Source organism: Diplotaxodon limnothrissa, linkage group LG10 (assembly GCF_057381915.1).
Source record: "Diplotaxodon limnothrissa isolate DT_005_m linkage group LG10, D_limnothrissa_male_GT1.1, whole genome shotgun sequence".
Lineage (NCBI taxonomy): Eukaryota > Metazoa > Chordata > Actinopteri > Cichliformes > Cichlidae > Diplotaxodon > Diplotaxodon limnothrissa.
The window spans coordinates 9,905,000-9,918,701 of NC_140605.1; the positions used below are offsets into that span (position 1 = coordinate 9,905,000).

Here is a 13,702-nt window from a genome sequence, read left to right on the forward strand (position 1 = left end):
AGCAATCCGCTTACTGAGCGTCCAAATTAAAGAGGGACCTCCGCATTTCACTTGATTATTCTCGACGGTCTTCAGTCGGCGAATTATTGAGGAAGTGCGAGAGCATCCCGCGAGCCTTTGTTTAAAGTCCTCGCCTTGCTTGTTTTTATTCTTTTTTTGTTTTTCCTCCCCTGGAAGTATTCTTCTTCTTAACACAAGGACGTGCTCCGTAGGTACGCGAAGAGCGACCTCGACTTTAGTAGACATGTGCGTGAAACAAGGCTGCCAATTTCAGACCCTCTGCACGGTTTTGCTTCTCGCCGCCGCCGTGGCCGAAATCCACGGGCAAGGTAAGAACTTGCGTCTTGGTGCTTTTGTACTTTTCTGGAATTTTAGTTTTTTTCACCCCTCCTTTCCTCTGTCGGCTAAAAAGCGAAGGCAGAGTTTAATGACACCGGGCTCACGATTCTCAGATCTACAAGTGTGATACAAGTGTTAATGTTTCCAGTGACTCGTTATCATTGTTAAGTTTATGACGTGCTGTACTACAGCACTGCTGGGGCTAAAAGTTGCAAGAGGATAGTCCTGTTTGTTTTCTCTATTATACACTGTAAACTACCGAAAGAAGGAAATGGAATCTGAATTTAAAGCGAGAGGCAAATTAATGAAACCCAACAGTTGCAAACAAAGCGTGGTGAATTAGAAGTTATGGCGCATCACTGGAGAAATGCGTTTAACAGTCAGTTACATAACAATAGGCTGTCCAGCACAACTTACACAAAATGGCTTTAATTTGTTCTAAAGAGAGACACACACATCCACGTGGCCACATAAATAGCATGGAAACAGCCTCTCTCCCCAGCTCAACCAACCACCACTACCACCACCAGGCAAGAGGAAAACTAAATAAGACAATCAGAAACTAAACACCAATAAATATGAACCTGAACCAATTGATCAATTTTCCAGCGGGATGTTTATTCGGTGGGAGTAAGCAGTCAGGAAGCGACTTGTTTGGGCGCTGAGGTCTGTGTGACAGACGGTGCTCGGTAATAAGACTCTAATCCTTGGGAATTGCTGAAGATTATTGACCAAGCTGTTTGACACAGATGAGTGCTTGTGGGAAGCTGCAACGGATTCATGCACAGTGGCCTTGTCCTAATTATTTCTCTAGTGTGGGCCTGCCCTCTCATCATCTATGCTTTCTGCTGGACACTATCTGTGTTTCTGCTTGTCTGCACAGCTTTACTGTCACCCCCCCCCCCCCCCTCTCTCTCTCTCACACACCCCTCTTTTGTGGAAATGATGTATATCTATTATTGTTCAAGTAACTGGATATGGACAAGAGCCACCACAGAAATAGTGAATGTTAAGTTTGCAACTCACAAAAAACACAAGACGAAAACAAATGCATATGAGTTTATTATAAAAGTAGGATTTCTGGATGTTATTTTGCCATTTTTATCTAATGCGAGCAACATCTAAAGTTCAAACAGATGCCGGCAAATCAAATGCCCCTGTCCATCCTCTTGTGACGAAGCCTTTTATGAAAGGTGCCTGTTTGGTGCTGAAAATGAACACATTCACGAGCAAATAGTGATTACTAAACAATGCAATAACTGCGAGAGTGAATTCATACTGCCTGGGCTGGTTCAGTCATTACATCTCAGCCCTTTGAAAACTGAGCTGCAATTCCACACCAGTGCCTGAAGCAATATTTTACACCATCAACAAAACATCAACTGATTGAATATCTAGTGGGAGAAAGGTGTGCTGTACGGGACAGCACAGACCTTTTTTGATTTTTATATAATAAGAGTTCAAATCCGGATCTTTTCGATACACCTGAAATACATTTAGAGCGTTTAAATCTTGATTAGTATGTGAATAAATACACACTCAGTGGTGGCGCACAGAACAATGCCGCTTTGAAAGATGTGTGAATTTTTGACTGTTTTCGGATTCACGATCGCACAGATCCCAGGCACACACCTGCTCTATTCGCCCGCTGCTCGAAACTCTAGGGAGAGTGAGAAATGCAGGGTGCATTATTTTTAGAGCAAAATAAAATTTAACAGCTTCCATTAGCTGCTGTTGCTTACCCAGCAAATGTTCACACTGTAGTAAACTCTCCAAGGTGGGGCATATCAATTTTTAATTCTTGAAAGTCGCCATTATCAGGAGTTTTGAATGCGTACTCAGTTACAGGAATGATTAACTTGTAGTTTTGAAGAGGTCCCAATCTCTCATTTGTGCTATGACTTGTTATTGTGAACTTGATTAATTTACCTTGCAGGGGGAACACAAAAACAACCATTCATTTTGTTGTCAAGTTTTTTGGAACCGTGCCATTATTTTCTCACCTGAACTGGATTTCTTTTTTTTTTTTCCAAGAGAAAAATCAGTCTCAGGTATTTATTAATGAAACACTTTCATTTAATTTATGATTTTTGCTTGACTCTAATGTTTCAGTCAGTAGACGTAAAGATTGTAAAGATGTATAAAAAAGTCTTAATAATAATTACAGTATCAGTCCAAAGATATTTGTGCTGGCCTTCGAACAGCACTCAAATCATCCACCTACATATGTTACTTTGCAAAAGAATTACTCAGCCCTTTATTTCGTCACATTAATAAGGGGTGATTTGCAGAGAGAGACAGAGGGAGGAAGGCTAAAATTCAGAACCTCCCAGCTAATAAAAGCACCATTACCTGCAAAAACAACGAGGAAAGACTTCCCGTACAGCCCCTGTATATCTTATGCTGTTAATTAGGCACTTACTTTTAGTTTGTCCTCAAACATCTGCAGGAGTTCTGTGTGTACTCTGCATGGTTTCCTTACACTTACATATACACTTAGAAACCCATGCTTACATTTTCTTCATCTTAAACACAGACAAGCCGACACTGTGTTACGAAAAAGTCTCACTTCATAAATAGACAAGCAGAAAAAAATGTGTGAATCATATTGAATATAATTAAAATGCCATTTATGGGTTGCAATTTAAACATACTGCTGGTCTGACTTGGATAGACAACAAGAAGGTAACAGCTTGAACTTTTATTCAGTGACAAATCAAATTTACCCTCCGATCGACAACGCGTTCTAGCGCTGGGTCAAATCTCATTGTAGGCCATGCAAGAAATGCTAGAGGAGTACACTGCATACAAAGTCTAAGCAGCCAGAGAAAGAAGCCCACATGTGACAACCTCCTTTATCTACATTAAAAAAAGCCGGTCTGCTAAATCAAAATATACTAAAAAAGCATATTATATTTCGACTTGTTACAAAGTCATTACCAACAAAAACAAAGCAATAACTGAATTTTTTTCCGGGAGTATTCAAACAAGTATGCCTAATAAGATGCCAGCAGATGTTAAATAGCTCATTGTGCAGTCATTTAGTGTGCAAAGTTTCTGTTGGCCCTGGTGTGAAACTTAAAGTGTTACACAATTTAATGACATTCAGCTGAGCCTATTATCTTTATGCATGCACATTATCCCCGCCTGTTAATAATGATCTGTAGTGATCTGGGAGTTGCAGGAGATGTGTTTTATGTATTCTGAAGTTCATTAAATCAGTGGCGATCTCCTCCTGGCAGACAGAACTCTCATTGACACACCGCTGTTGATTTTAAGAATGTGTGTTGAATTCTGTAAATCTTTGTTGTTTGAAAACGTAATATTAAGTGTCACGAATCCTGTTGGTAAAACAGTTGTAGGCTGATAATAATATTATTCACTTTATGGGAGATTAGATAATGTAAAGCAACACCACTAACATTTACCCTGCTGTAGTCCCTAAAACTGATGTGTGTTATAAATGAAAATGTCTTTATTTGGTCTTAATAATGGATGAGATGCATATTAAAACCACCGCCAGATACCAAAATGTTGGACTCACAGGAAGGATGAAACACGTTTCCGTGCTTATGCTTTTGTGCTGACACCTGTTACCACTACAGCACAATGAAGCGCCTTTCATTTCAAGCAGTTTTTTTTTGTATGCACATTCAACTCGGTGGCAATTCTTCCTGTTTGTCATACTAATGGTACAGGTTACAGAACAAGCTTTCTGTCTTCCATTGTTGTATGTGTTGTTCTCATTCACATATTCACACAGTTTGCCAAGATCACGGTTATAAGGAGGCATAATTCTGCCTTTGGGTAGATTGCTGCTACGAGCGGGAAAAAATCAGAACATCCTATAATTCCAGGGGAGGTAACAGAAATCATTCAACACCTGTTTGTTGGATTGCCAGTTATTAACTTCATCAAGGGCTATTCAGCATCTGTGTGCTGTCATAATTAGTTTAACTTTCCCAAGGCCTGTCAATGGTAAATGAGAGTCATTATGCCAGAATGCCCCTCTTCAAGGCTTGGCGCCTGCTTGCCTGCCTCAGTCCCTCTCTGTGCCTGTCTCAGTCTCTTTCACTGCCTCCTAGGTGGAGCTCACAGCTTGGCTGAATGCGACTCATTTTCAACTCTTCATGTGCAAATGCCTTTCTCGCTCTGTGAGAATGTTCTATGCATCCTAATTTGACTCATTGCCTCATATATTTTCTTCCTCAAAAAGTATGGAGCTTTATTTGTGAAAGGCAAATGGCTATTTTTGGAAGGATTTTTATTTTTTGGGGGGATTTCATCACCGTATTGCTGGGCTTCTTCTCCAACAGCTGGAGACTCATTTATAAAAATGCACTCAGATTTATACTTGTCTTAATATCATTCCTGGTAGCGTGCTCATGTTTGATTCATGAAAGATGCTGAGCATAAAAAAACACCAAACCAAAAAACATTGGTTAAGCAGGTTTATGAATCGATAAATCTCAATCAACTTAAAGTGACAACAGCTGTCTTGCGATTTTTCCTGATGTAATACCTGCACGAATAAGGGTTTAGTGTGAAACAGCCATAAACCAAAACAGAAAAGCGAACTTCACGGAAGATGAGATTACAGCAATGGCAGAGGTAACGCTAGGTAACACATATTATTCAGTGGATTAAGTCGTGGGGTGACAAACAAAGCATAACACGCGGCTTGAGAGTCTGTCTTTGGTGTAGTGAATGGGTAGAAACACAAAACCGTGACTGATGTCTGTATGAGAATGAAGGACAGATACACAATCGCTTACATGAAGTCTTGACTTCAATGAAAGGGATGAGAGAGAAGTTCATCTGTTTAATTTGTCCTTAAGATCAAAACTGATTGTTAGATTGTTTAATAAATGAGGCCTTTCATATACCATGACTAACACTTCAAATCTAGATGAAAACTGTGTAAATGACTGGACGTGTTTTTAACGGCCCAGCTTCTTGTTACTGTGTGGTTAACACACCTTAGGCCAGGTTCTATTAATACTAAAAAGATTGGATTGGACTAATCTGTTCTAAATCTTAACCTGTGTAAAGCAATACGGTGGCACTAATGTGTTAGCTAAAAAAACAAATGTTGTCTGCCATACATTCACACTCACGTGTGTGTGTGTGTGTGTGTGTTTTGCTTTAATATTCATCAGCACTCACATACACCAGTTGTCACTTGGCCATTAAACAATTTAGCAACAGAACCAGTGCAGTTTAAGCACTGAGCAAAGCCGCTCTTTAGTCCTGTACAAGGAAATTAGCATTTACACACTAGCATGCTAAAAGAATACAGGCACAGTATTTACCAATTATTATTTATGCAATGCAATTTGATTTATCTATCTACATTACACAAAAGAATTAGCCCAAATTTAGTTACATGTAAATGTTCCATGTGATTTTGTTACATAAGTACAATGAATATATTAAAATGATTAATTTAATTGCATCTGGTCAAATGAAATGCACAGGATTGGTATAAATTCAGTTAATACCAAACACATTATATTACAGTTTCCATTCTATCTATCTATCTATCTATCTATCTATCTATCTATCTATCTATCTATCTATCTATCTATCTATCTATCTATCTATCTATCTATCTATCTATCTAGTTATTTATCTACTAATTGTACATTACTAACCCACTATTTTTCACGCATACAGCATTACAGCTAACAGCAGCTGATTTCATTTCAGCCCCAATCAGATGCAATCTATCTATATGTCTATATTTTAGAGAGAAGACTGGCTTTTTTGCTGATAGCGTTTCACAGTCTGTTTGTTTAATCAGCCTGACAGTTTGGATAGACTTGAAATGGGTTCCTGCATCTAGATAATTATGTGAGAGGTTTTTTTTTTCTTAACACAATCACCTCTTAAGAGATTTCAGGTAACATTTTTACAGTGAAATTGTCAACACGTACCCTCAGCAAAGTAGTAGATGATTTGGGCAGGACCCTGCAGGAAACCGTACGGAGCTAATTTGGGGAAGGGGGATCCATGTCTAATTTATATCAAGTGAATAATAGTGCCCCTGTAGCAAAACTCTAAATGAAGAGATGTCGACCACTTTGTCAAGGCACTACATCGAAGGCTTACTTTGTACCTGTTTTGCCTTTGGCCTTGTGCCTTATCGATTTCGCCAGTTGTACACTGGGGGGTGGGGGTGGGGGGTGGGGTGGATCGGTGGGCGCAATAGCAATAGCAACCACCAGGCCAAGCCTCCTTTCTGCACCTTTTTACGCTCTGCCTGGCTGTGTACACACCTCCCTAATCAGGACTGGCGTGTTTTGCGGCTGCAGTGGGGATGGCTCTCCGAAACGATTAGGCCTGGGGACAGCTCCAGCTCTCTTCCCCTCTTCTCCACGCCAGATCCCATCTAGAAAGCATTTCATCTGTGGCAGTGGAAAGGCTTATGTAGGGTCGGAGAGTGCTGTGTGGAAAGCAGCAGCTAATAGGCTGTGTAATGTGTTTGGGGGAGTAGTTTTAGTATTCACAGTTAGTGCTGACCTCTGGCAGGCTGAGCCACCCCCACAGTAATTTCCTATGAAAAGATGTAATTGAATTCATCAGGATGAGTAAACATATTAGAAGGAGCGGAGAAAGATAACAATGTTGTGGATAGATCCAGGAAGAGGATAGTTGCTCACCAAGTAATTGAAAATAGTCAAAGACAAACACAAGCAAAGAAAGTGTGCAGGACGTTGGGAAAAGTTACTGCATTTACGGTAGGGAATGATTTTGATTGCATTTTTACCTCTCTGTCATTTTAAGCACAAATACTCTCAACTGCCATTATAAGCTCACCCAAGCAGTTTTCCAGTGGAAATTAAATCCGTCAGTTTGAATCGCTGAGTGCTATAAAGTATCGCAGCCATGCATACATTTTAAAAATGTTATATGCGTGGTGACATCTCCAATACAGACAACACGGAGGAAAGGGCCACGTTTTGACTGTAAGCCTTTTGAGATATATTGAAGTCGTGTCCCAGAGGACCTTGTGTATAATTTACAGGTTCTAACATCGACCGACATCTTCAAGATATCGAACATTTTCGGTCCAAGCTGCTGCTTGGTGGTCAGGCAATTGGCTGTCAGTTATAAGGCAGTCATCTGCCTCTGGTTCTCTCTTGGTGATTGTGGTCGCTCTCATCTGTCAGAGCAGTAAGGCAGTCTTTAAAAAGAATACTCACCCTTAAAAATGGATTACTTAGCAGGGAACAGCCGGTGCTCTGTTAGACCATGTCATTGATTGCTGGACTATACTGTAGCCCTTAGCTGCAAAAGCAGGTTTGTGCATTTCTGACATTAGATGGTGTGTGAAATAGAAGGTTAGTAGCTTCCTAGTGGAAAAAGAAAAGCTTTGCAGACTCAACAATCCCCTTTACAGTGCATTCTGCATTCTGTTGCTTATCATGCATATTTGTGCTTCAGCTGCATTGGCATGGAATTTGGGACAAATGCTTAGTGAATCCCAGAATAATAGCTTTGGGCAATATAGTAAAATTTTCCAACAGCCATTGTGTAACTGTTGATTGCTGATGTATTTACAGAGGTGTGTGCACAGTGCAATCCTGCTAACGCCTCTGTTTGTATTAGCATGGACTGTAGGGCAGGTTGTTAGTTCAGAAATTTGTTGAACATGGGAATGGAGACTTTCATACTACTGCTTCACTTACCACAGGAGCCCAGTTCTACATGGCACTGCACTGGCTAGTCATTTACCAATCATATACATCAGTGTTTCTGTATAAACTTCAACTTATAGTCAACACAACAATAGAAGATACATGTTTTATTTTTAGAAATTGTGACCTACAAATTAATTTTGCAAGCTCATGAAACAGTAAATCCTTCAGCTTGTTTAGTTCAGGGATCCAAAAACAAAATAAAGGCAAGGCAAGGCAAGGCAAGTTTATTTGTATAGCACAATTCAACAACAAGGTGATTCAAAGTGCTTTACAGAGACATTAGAAACAAGAACAAATAAAAAGCATGATTTAAAATTGATTAAAACAAGCAAATAAACTAACTAACTAATTAACAAACAAACAAACAAACAAACAACAGTATATAAAATCAAAACAGATAAAATCAGAACAGTAGATAAAATCAGTAGTTAAATGTAAGTTTTGAAATTTAAGCTTAAAGTGTGGATTTGGTGCTTTATTCAAATGCAGCTGAGAACAGGTGAGTCTTCAACCTGGATTTAAATAAACTGAGTGTTTCAGCTGATCTGAGGCTTTCTGGGAGTTTGTTCCAGATATAAGGAGCATAAAAGCTGAATGCAGCTTCTCCGTGTCTGGTTCTGACTCTGGGAACTGATAAAAGACCGGATCCAGATGACCTGAGGGATCTGGATGGTTCATACTGGGTCAGGAGGTCATTGATGTATTTTGGTCCTAAACCATTCAGAGCTTTATAGGCCAGCATCAGAACTTTAAAGTCTATCCTCTGACGGACAGGCAGCCAGTGTAAGGACCTCAGAGCTGGACTGATGTGGTCCACTTTTTTGGTCTTAGTGAGGACTCGAGCAGCAGAGTTCTGAATGAGCTGTAGTTGTCTGACTGATTTTTTAGGTAGACCTGTAAAGATGCTGTTACAGTAATCAAGCCTACTAAAGATGAATGCATGGACTAGTTTTTCCAGGTCCTGTTGAGACATCAGATCTTTTATCCTTGATATATTCTTGAGGTGATAGTAAGCTGACTTTGTTATTGTCTTAATGTGTTTTTCTAAGTTTAGGTCTGCATCCATCACTACACCCAAATTTCTCGCCTGGTTTGTGGTTTTTAGATGTATAGATTGAAGTTCTCTGGTGACCTGTAATCGTTTTTCTTTGGCGCCAAAGACTATTACCTCAGTTTTGTTTTTGTTTAGCTGGAGAAAATTGTGGCACAACCAGTCATTGATTTCCTCAATGCATTTACCAAGAGCCTGTACAGGGCCTCGGTCTCCTGGTGACATTGTGATATATATTTGTGTGTCATCTGCATAGCTGTGATAGTTTATTTTGTTGTTGTTTATAATCTGTGCCAGTGGGAGCATGTAGATGTTAAACAGAAGGGGTCCCAAGATGGAACCTTGGGGAACTCCACATGTGATACTTGTCTGCTCAGATGTGAAGTTACCTATTGATACAAAGTATTTCCTGTTTTCTACGTATGTTTTGAACCAGTTTAGTACAGTTCCTGAAAGACCTGTCCAGTTCTCCAGTCGTTTGAGTAATATGTTGTGGTCAACTGTATCAAATGCTGCACTGAGATCCAGTAAAACTAGGACTGACATTTTTCCACTGTCTGTATTCAGACATATGTCATTAAACACTTTGGTCAGAGCGGTTTCAGTGCTGTGGTTCTGTCTAAAACCTGACTGGAAGGCATCGTAGCAATTATTCTGTTTTAAGAAGTAACTGAGCTGTTGAGAAACTGCTTTTTCAATGATCTTACTTAAAAACGGGAGATTTGAGATCGGCCTGTAGTTGTTCATTTGTGTCTTGTCAAGATTGTCCTTTTTCAGTATAGGTTTGATTACAGCAGTTTTTAGTGATTCTGGAAACACACCTGATAATAAAGAAAAGTTGACGATCTGTAACAGGTCTGACTCTAAAGTCTTTGAGACCTTTTTGAAAAAACTTGTTGGCAGGACATCTAAACAGCAGGAGGAGGAGTTCAGTTGACCTAAGATGTCCTCCAGGTCTTTGCTGTTAATAGGTTGAAACTGTTTCATGGTGTTTAAACTGTTTTTTGGTGGACACAGTACATATCCTGGATCTGCTGTTGATGTACCAATTGCTTGTCTAATTTTTTGGATTTTTTCAGTGAAGAATTTGGCAAAGTCATTGCAGGCCATGGTCGAATGAAGTTCAGCTGCCACTGACACAGGGGGGTTTGTTAGCCTGTCAACTGTAGAAAATAAGACCCGAGCATTATGGCTGTTTTTAGTGATGATGTCAGAGAAGTAGGACCTCCTTGCACTCCTCAGTTGTAAATTATAATTGTGAAGTTTCTCTTTATAAATGTCATAATGAACCTGGAGGTTTGTTTTTCTCCATCTGCGCTCAGCTTTCCTACACTCTCTTTTTTCATTTTTCACCAGTGTGGAGTTTCTCCATGGAGACTTTTTCCTTCCAGAGATAACCTTCACCTTAATGGGAGCAATAGTGTCCATTACATTTAACATGTTAGCATTAAATAAATAGATAAATACAATAAAAACAAATTGTACCTGCATGTTAGAATTACCACAGTGGCAATGTTACCATGCTAAATGCACACTGAGTGACTATTTTCACATCTCATTTCTTTTTTGTTAATCAGATTTTTTCTCCAAAGACATGAAATAATGAGTGTCCCATGTTATGTCTTTAAGTATTAAGCCTCAGATAATGTCCAGGCTACATGACTTCTCTGAAGTACCTGTTACATTTGTTTTTGTAAAAGAATGGGAAGTAGAATTCACCGCATTTGATTTGTTGGAGATTTCTCGGCTCAAATGGCATTAAGATGTCATTTCCCTCCATTCAACTGCTCGCGGTTCTGTTTTCGTTTTTTTGGCATGTTGATTTAGTGAATCCATTGTGTTTGCATTGAAATAGAAGTGTATTTAGAGGGATATGTCTATGTACATATTGTCATTGTTAAGTTAAGCCGTTTGCCTTCTAAATGTGGATTCCCTGATGCCCTATAAGGCCTGTGCTTTCATGCGATGTGAATCTTAAATTATTTAAATCCCTTAAACATAATTTATACCCTAATAAAATCTAACTCAGGCATAAAACTAATACCTGTAATCAGTTTTTAAACAAATGATGACTCCTTTTATCCAATTTTAAATGACGCTGATTGAAAAAAATTACCTCTGTGCCTTTTTTTATGCTTTCTTAGTATATTTGTTTAGTAGTTTTCTTTTTCTCTTTTGTAGTTTTTCTTCTGTGAATTTATCTTTATTTAATTTTTCATTTTGCATTAAGATGAAAAATTCCCTTTTGACTTGTCATTTGACCTAGACGTTTTTAACATAACCTAGTATCTTGGAGTGGAGTGTGTATTCAGTCCATGAGGCCTTGTCGTGTATTTTGAAAGATTAAATCTGAATTATTAAGGCAAAGAGAGACAGAAAGGGAAATCTAACAGTAGGCGATCAGCATTGCAATGACCAGACAAGACCTCACACATAGTGTATACACATAAAACCCAAAGTGCTCAAGTTCTGGCTGGGTGGGAATAAGCCAAATATTTTTATATCAGTTTTTGCAGTGCGCTCCCTTGTGATACAGTGTTAACAGCATTCCTTTTATGAGAACAGCTGTAAATTAACTGTAATCCAGATAACATCACATTTTCTGTCATGCTCTCATATAATAAAAACATAAAAGAAAAATCACCTGCTTCAAAAGATCCCATTGTGGAAGTGAGCTATTGAAATATACTGCAAAACAGTATTATCAGCCCAACCATGCTTGTAATGTAAATGTCATATGTATAACTATAGTTTGAATATTGCTACAATCAGATTGTTATGTCTTTTTACTTACTATCTCGATTTCTTAGCTCCTCTGGGAGCTTAGTGTGCTTGCCAGCCTTTTGGCTACAGGAAAATGAAAAAAATAAATAAAATTAATATAATGTGTATGAGTTTAACAAGTAGAATTTCTGCAAATGCAAATACTTTCAGTATTGCTTTATTGCAATCCTGTTCATACATGATTCTGCATCAGGCCTAGATGCTGACTGCTTTGTTGAATCAAACTTGCAACATGCAGACAGCAAGGCAGAGACTGAGGAAGAGAACTTCATATGCCAGGAACTTCGCAGAAAAATTTTAAACAAAAAAAAATTCTAGAAAACAGAGAAAGCACGGGCAGTAAACATGTAACAACGGGAATCAAACAGGCAGACACACAGCTGAAAAACAGATAAGGGAAGCAGGAAAAATAAGAAGATGCAGCTGGAGACACAAGCAGCAGGTCAAAAAAGCCAGTTAGGGGATGAGTCACAGGTGCTCAGGTTAGTGGAACAGTGTGGACACCAGGGGCTGAACGCTGAGCGCTTTATAAAGCTGACAAAAAGAATCTGTATGCACATTTTTTTTATTTGCCCTTGTGAATGTGTAACGCAATCTGTACTTACGCCAAACCTTTAATGCGTGGAAATCAGGACTGTTGACCTTGGGCAGTTCACTAGGTGTCGGTGTCATCAATTTCACCCCGATGTTTAACCCAGAATCACAGTTTCTCTAAAAATAGGTTACAAGAAATCAAATGTATCCCAAATACCTGTATCCTGTCAGAGGCTAGTTTCGTAAAGGAGATTGGTAGTAGCTGCTCCACCACAGGAACAATAAGGCTTCCAGCACACAATGGACACCACACTTACTTAACATAAACACATTTATTAGACACAATTTTAAATAATAAACCCCTTTTTTTTTTGTAGTGTCTTTCCACTCAGTGTCATAAGAAAAATAAAATAAATAAATAAAAACAAATATGTATCCTTTAAGGTCCTTTGGCCAAAAGAAAATCACCTGAGCTCAGGGAAAAATAAAGCGCATCGTTGGGGCCCTTTGAATTGTTCCTACCGCTCTGTTGGAACGGTGTAGCATCCAATAATAGCATCCAGCAACGACCATCTATTTGCCAGGACGGTTCGGCAGAGTCATCAGATGAGGACTTCCACAAGGCAGTTCATCCAGTAGGATCCAGGGCACCAAAAGGGCAAACAAACCAGCCTACACACAAGTGTGCAGAAGAATTAACTGAAATGTTCATAAGTCTCAGTACCACTGACTCAGTGTCCATGTCACTAACGGCTTATTTAACAGACTTACCATTATAATAATACAGGTTTGTCAAAATAAAAATATAACAGAACATAAATGCTGTTAACAATGCTTATTAATGCTGTTCTCTTAGGCATAACATAATAACACTGTAACTGACCTCGTGTCGGCCGCCATTTCAGGACATTAGCTAGGCTCACTTAACGGCTAGCTTGCTAACAGTCAGCCAATAACACACGTTATACAATATTTAGCCTCTTTCTTAACAACATATAATAAGGCACAAAACATTTCATACGAACATGAGCTGCACGCTAACTCACCAGAGGAGTTCGTGTAATGGCGAATGCTGTCGGACTCAGCTCCGCTTCACGTTTGTAACTGCTACAAGACTTTTTCCTAACAACATATTAAATCATTAGCTTCACATATAAAGGTTTTTAAAACTATTTACAGCGACTCAAATGTCTACTGTACCCGAATTTCCAGCTCGTAGAGGGCACGAGAGCAGCATGCGCCTCATCGGACGAACGGAAGGAAAAACTCTGTAGCTGGACTAGAGAGTGGC

General features: G+C 39.1%; 1 protein-coding gene across 1 annotated transcript in view; it reads left to right on the forward strand.

The window, feature by feature from the left end:
* Positions 1-244: 244 nt before the first annotated feature.
* The window catches only part of LOC146623885 (seizure protein 6 homolog), a 104,514-nt gene continuing 91,056 nt past the window's right edge, over positions 245-13,702 (forward strand). The window contains exon 1 of the mRNA XM_085363407.1: positions 245-329. Coding sequence (XP_085219533.1) covers positions 245-329 — 85 coding nt within the window. The remainder of the gene's footprint in view (positions 330-13,702) is intronic.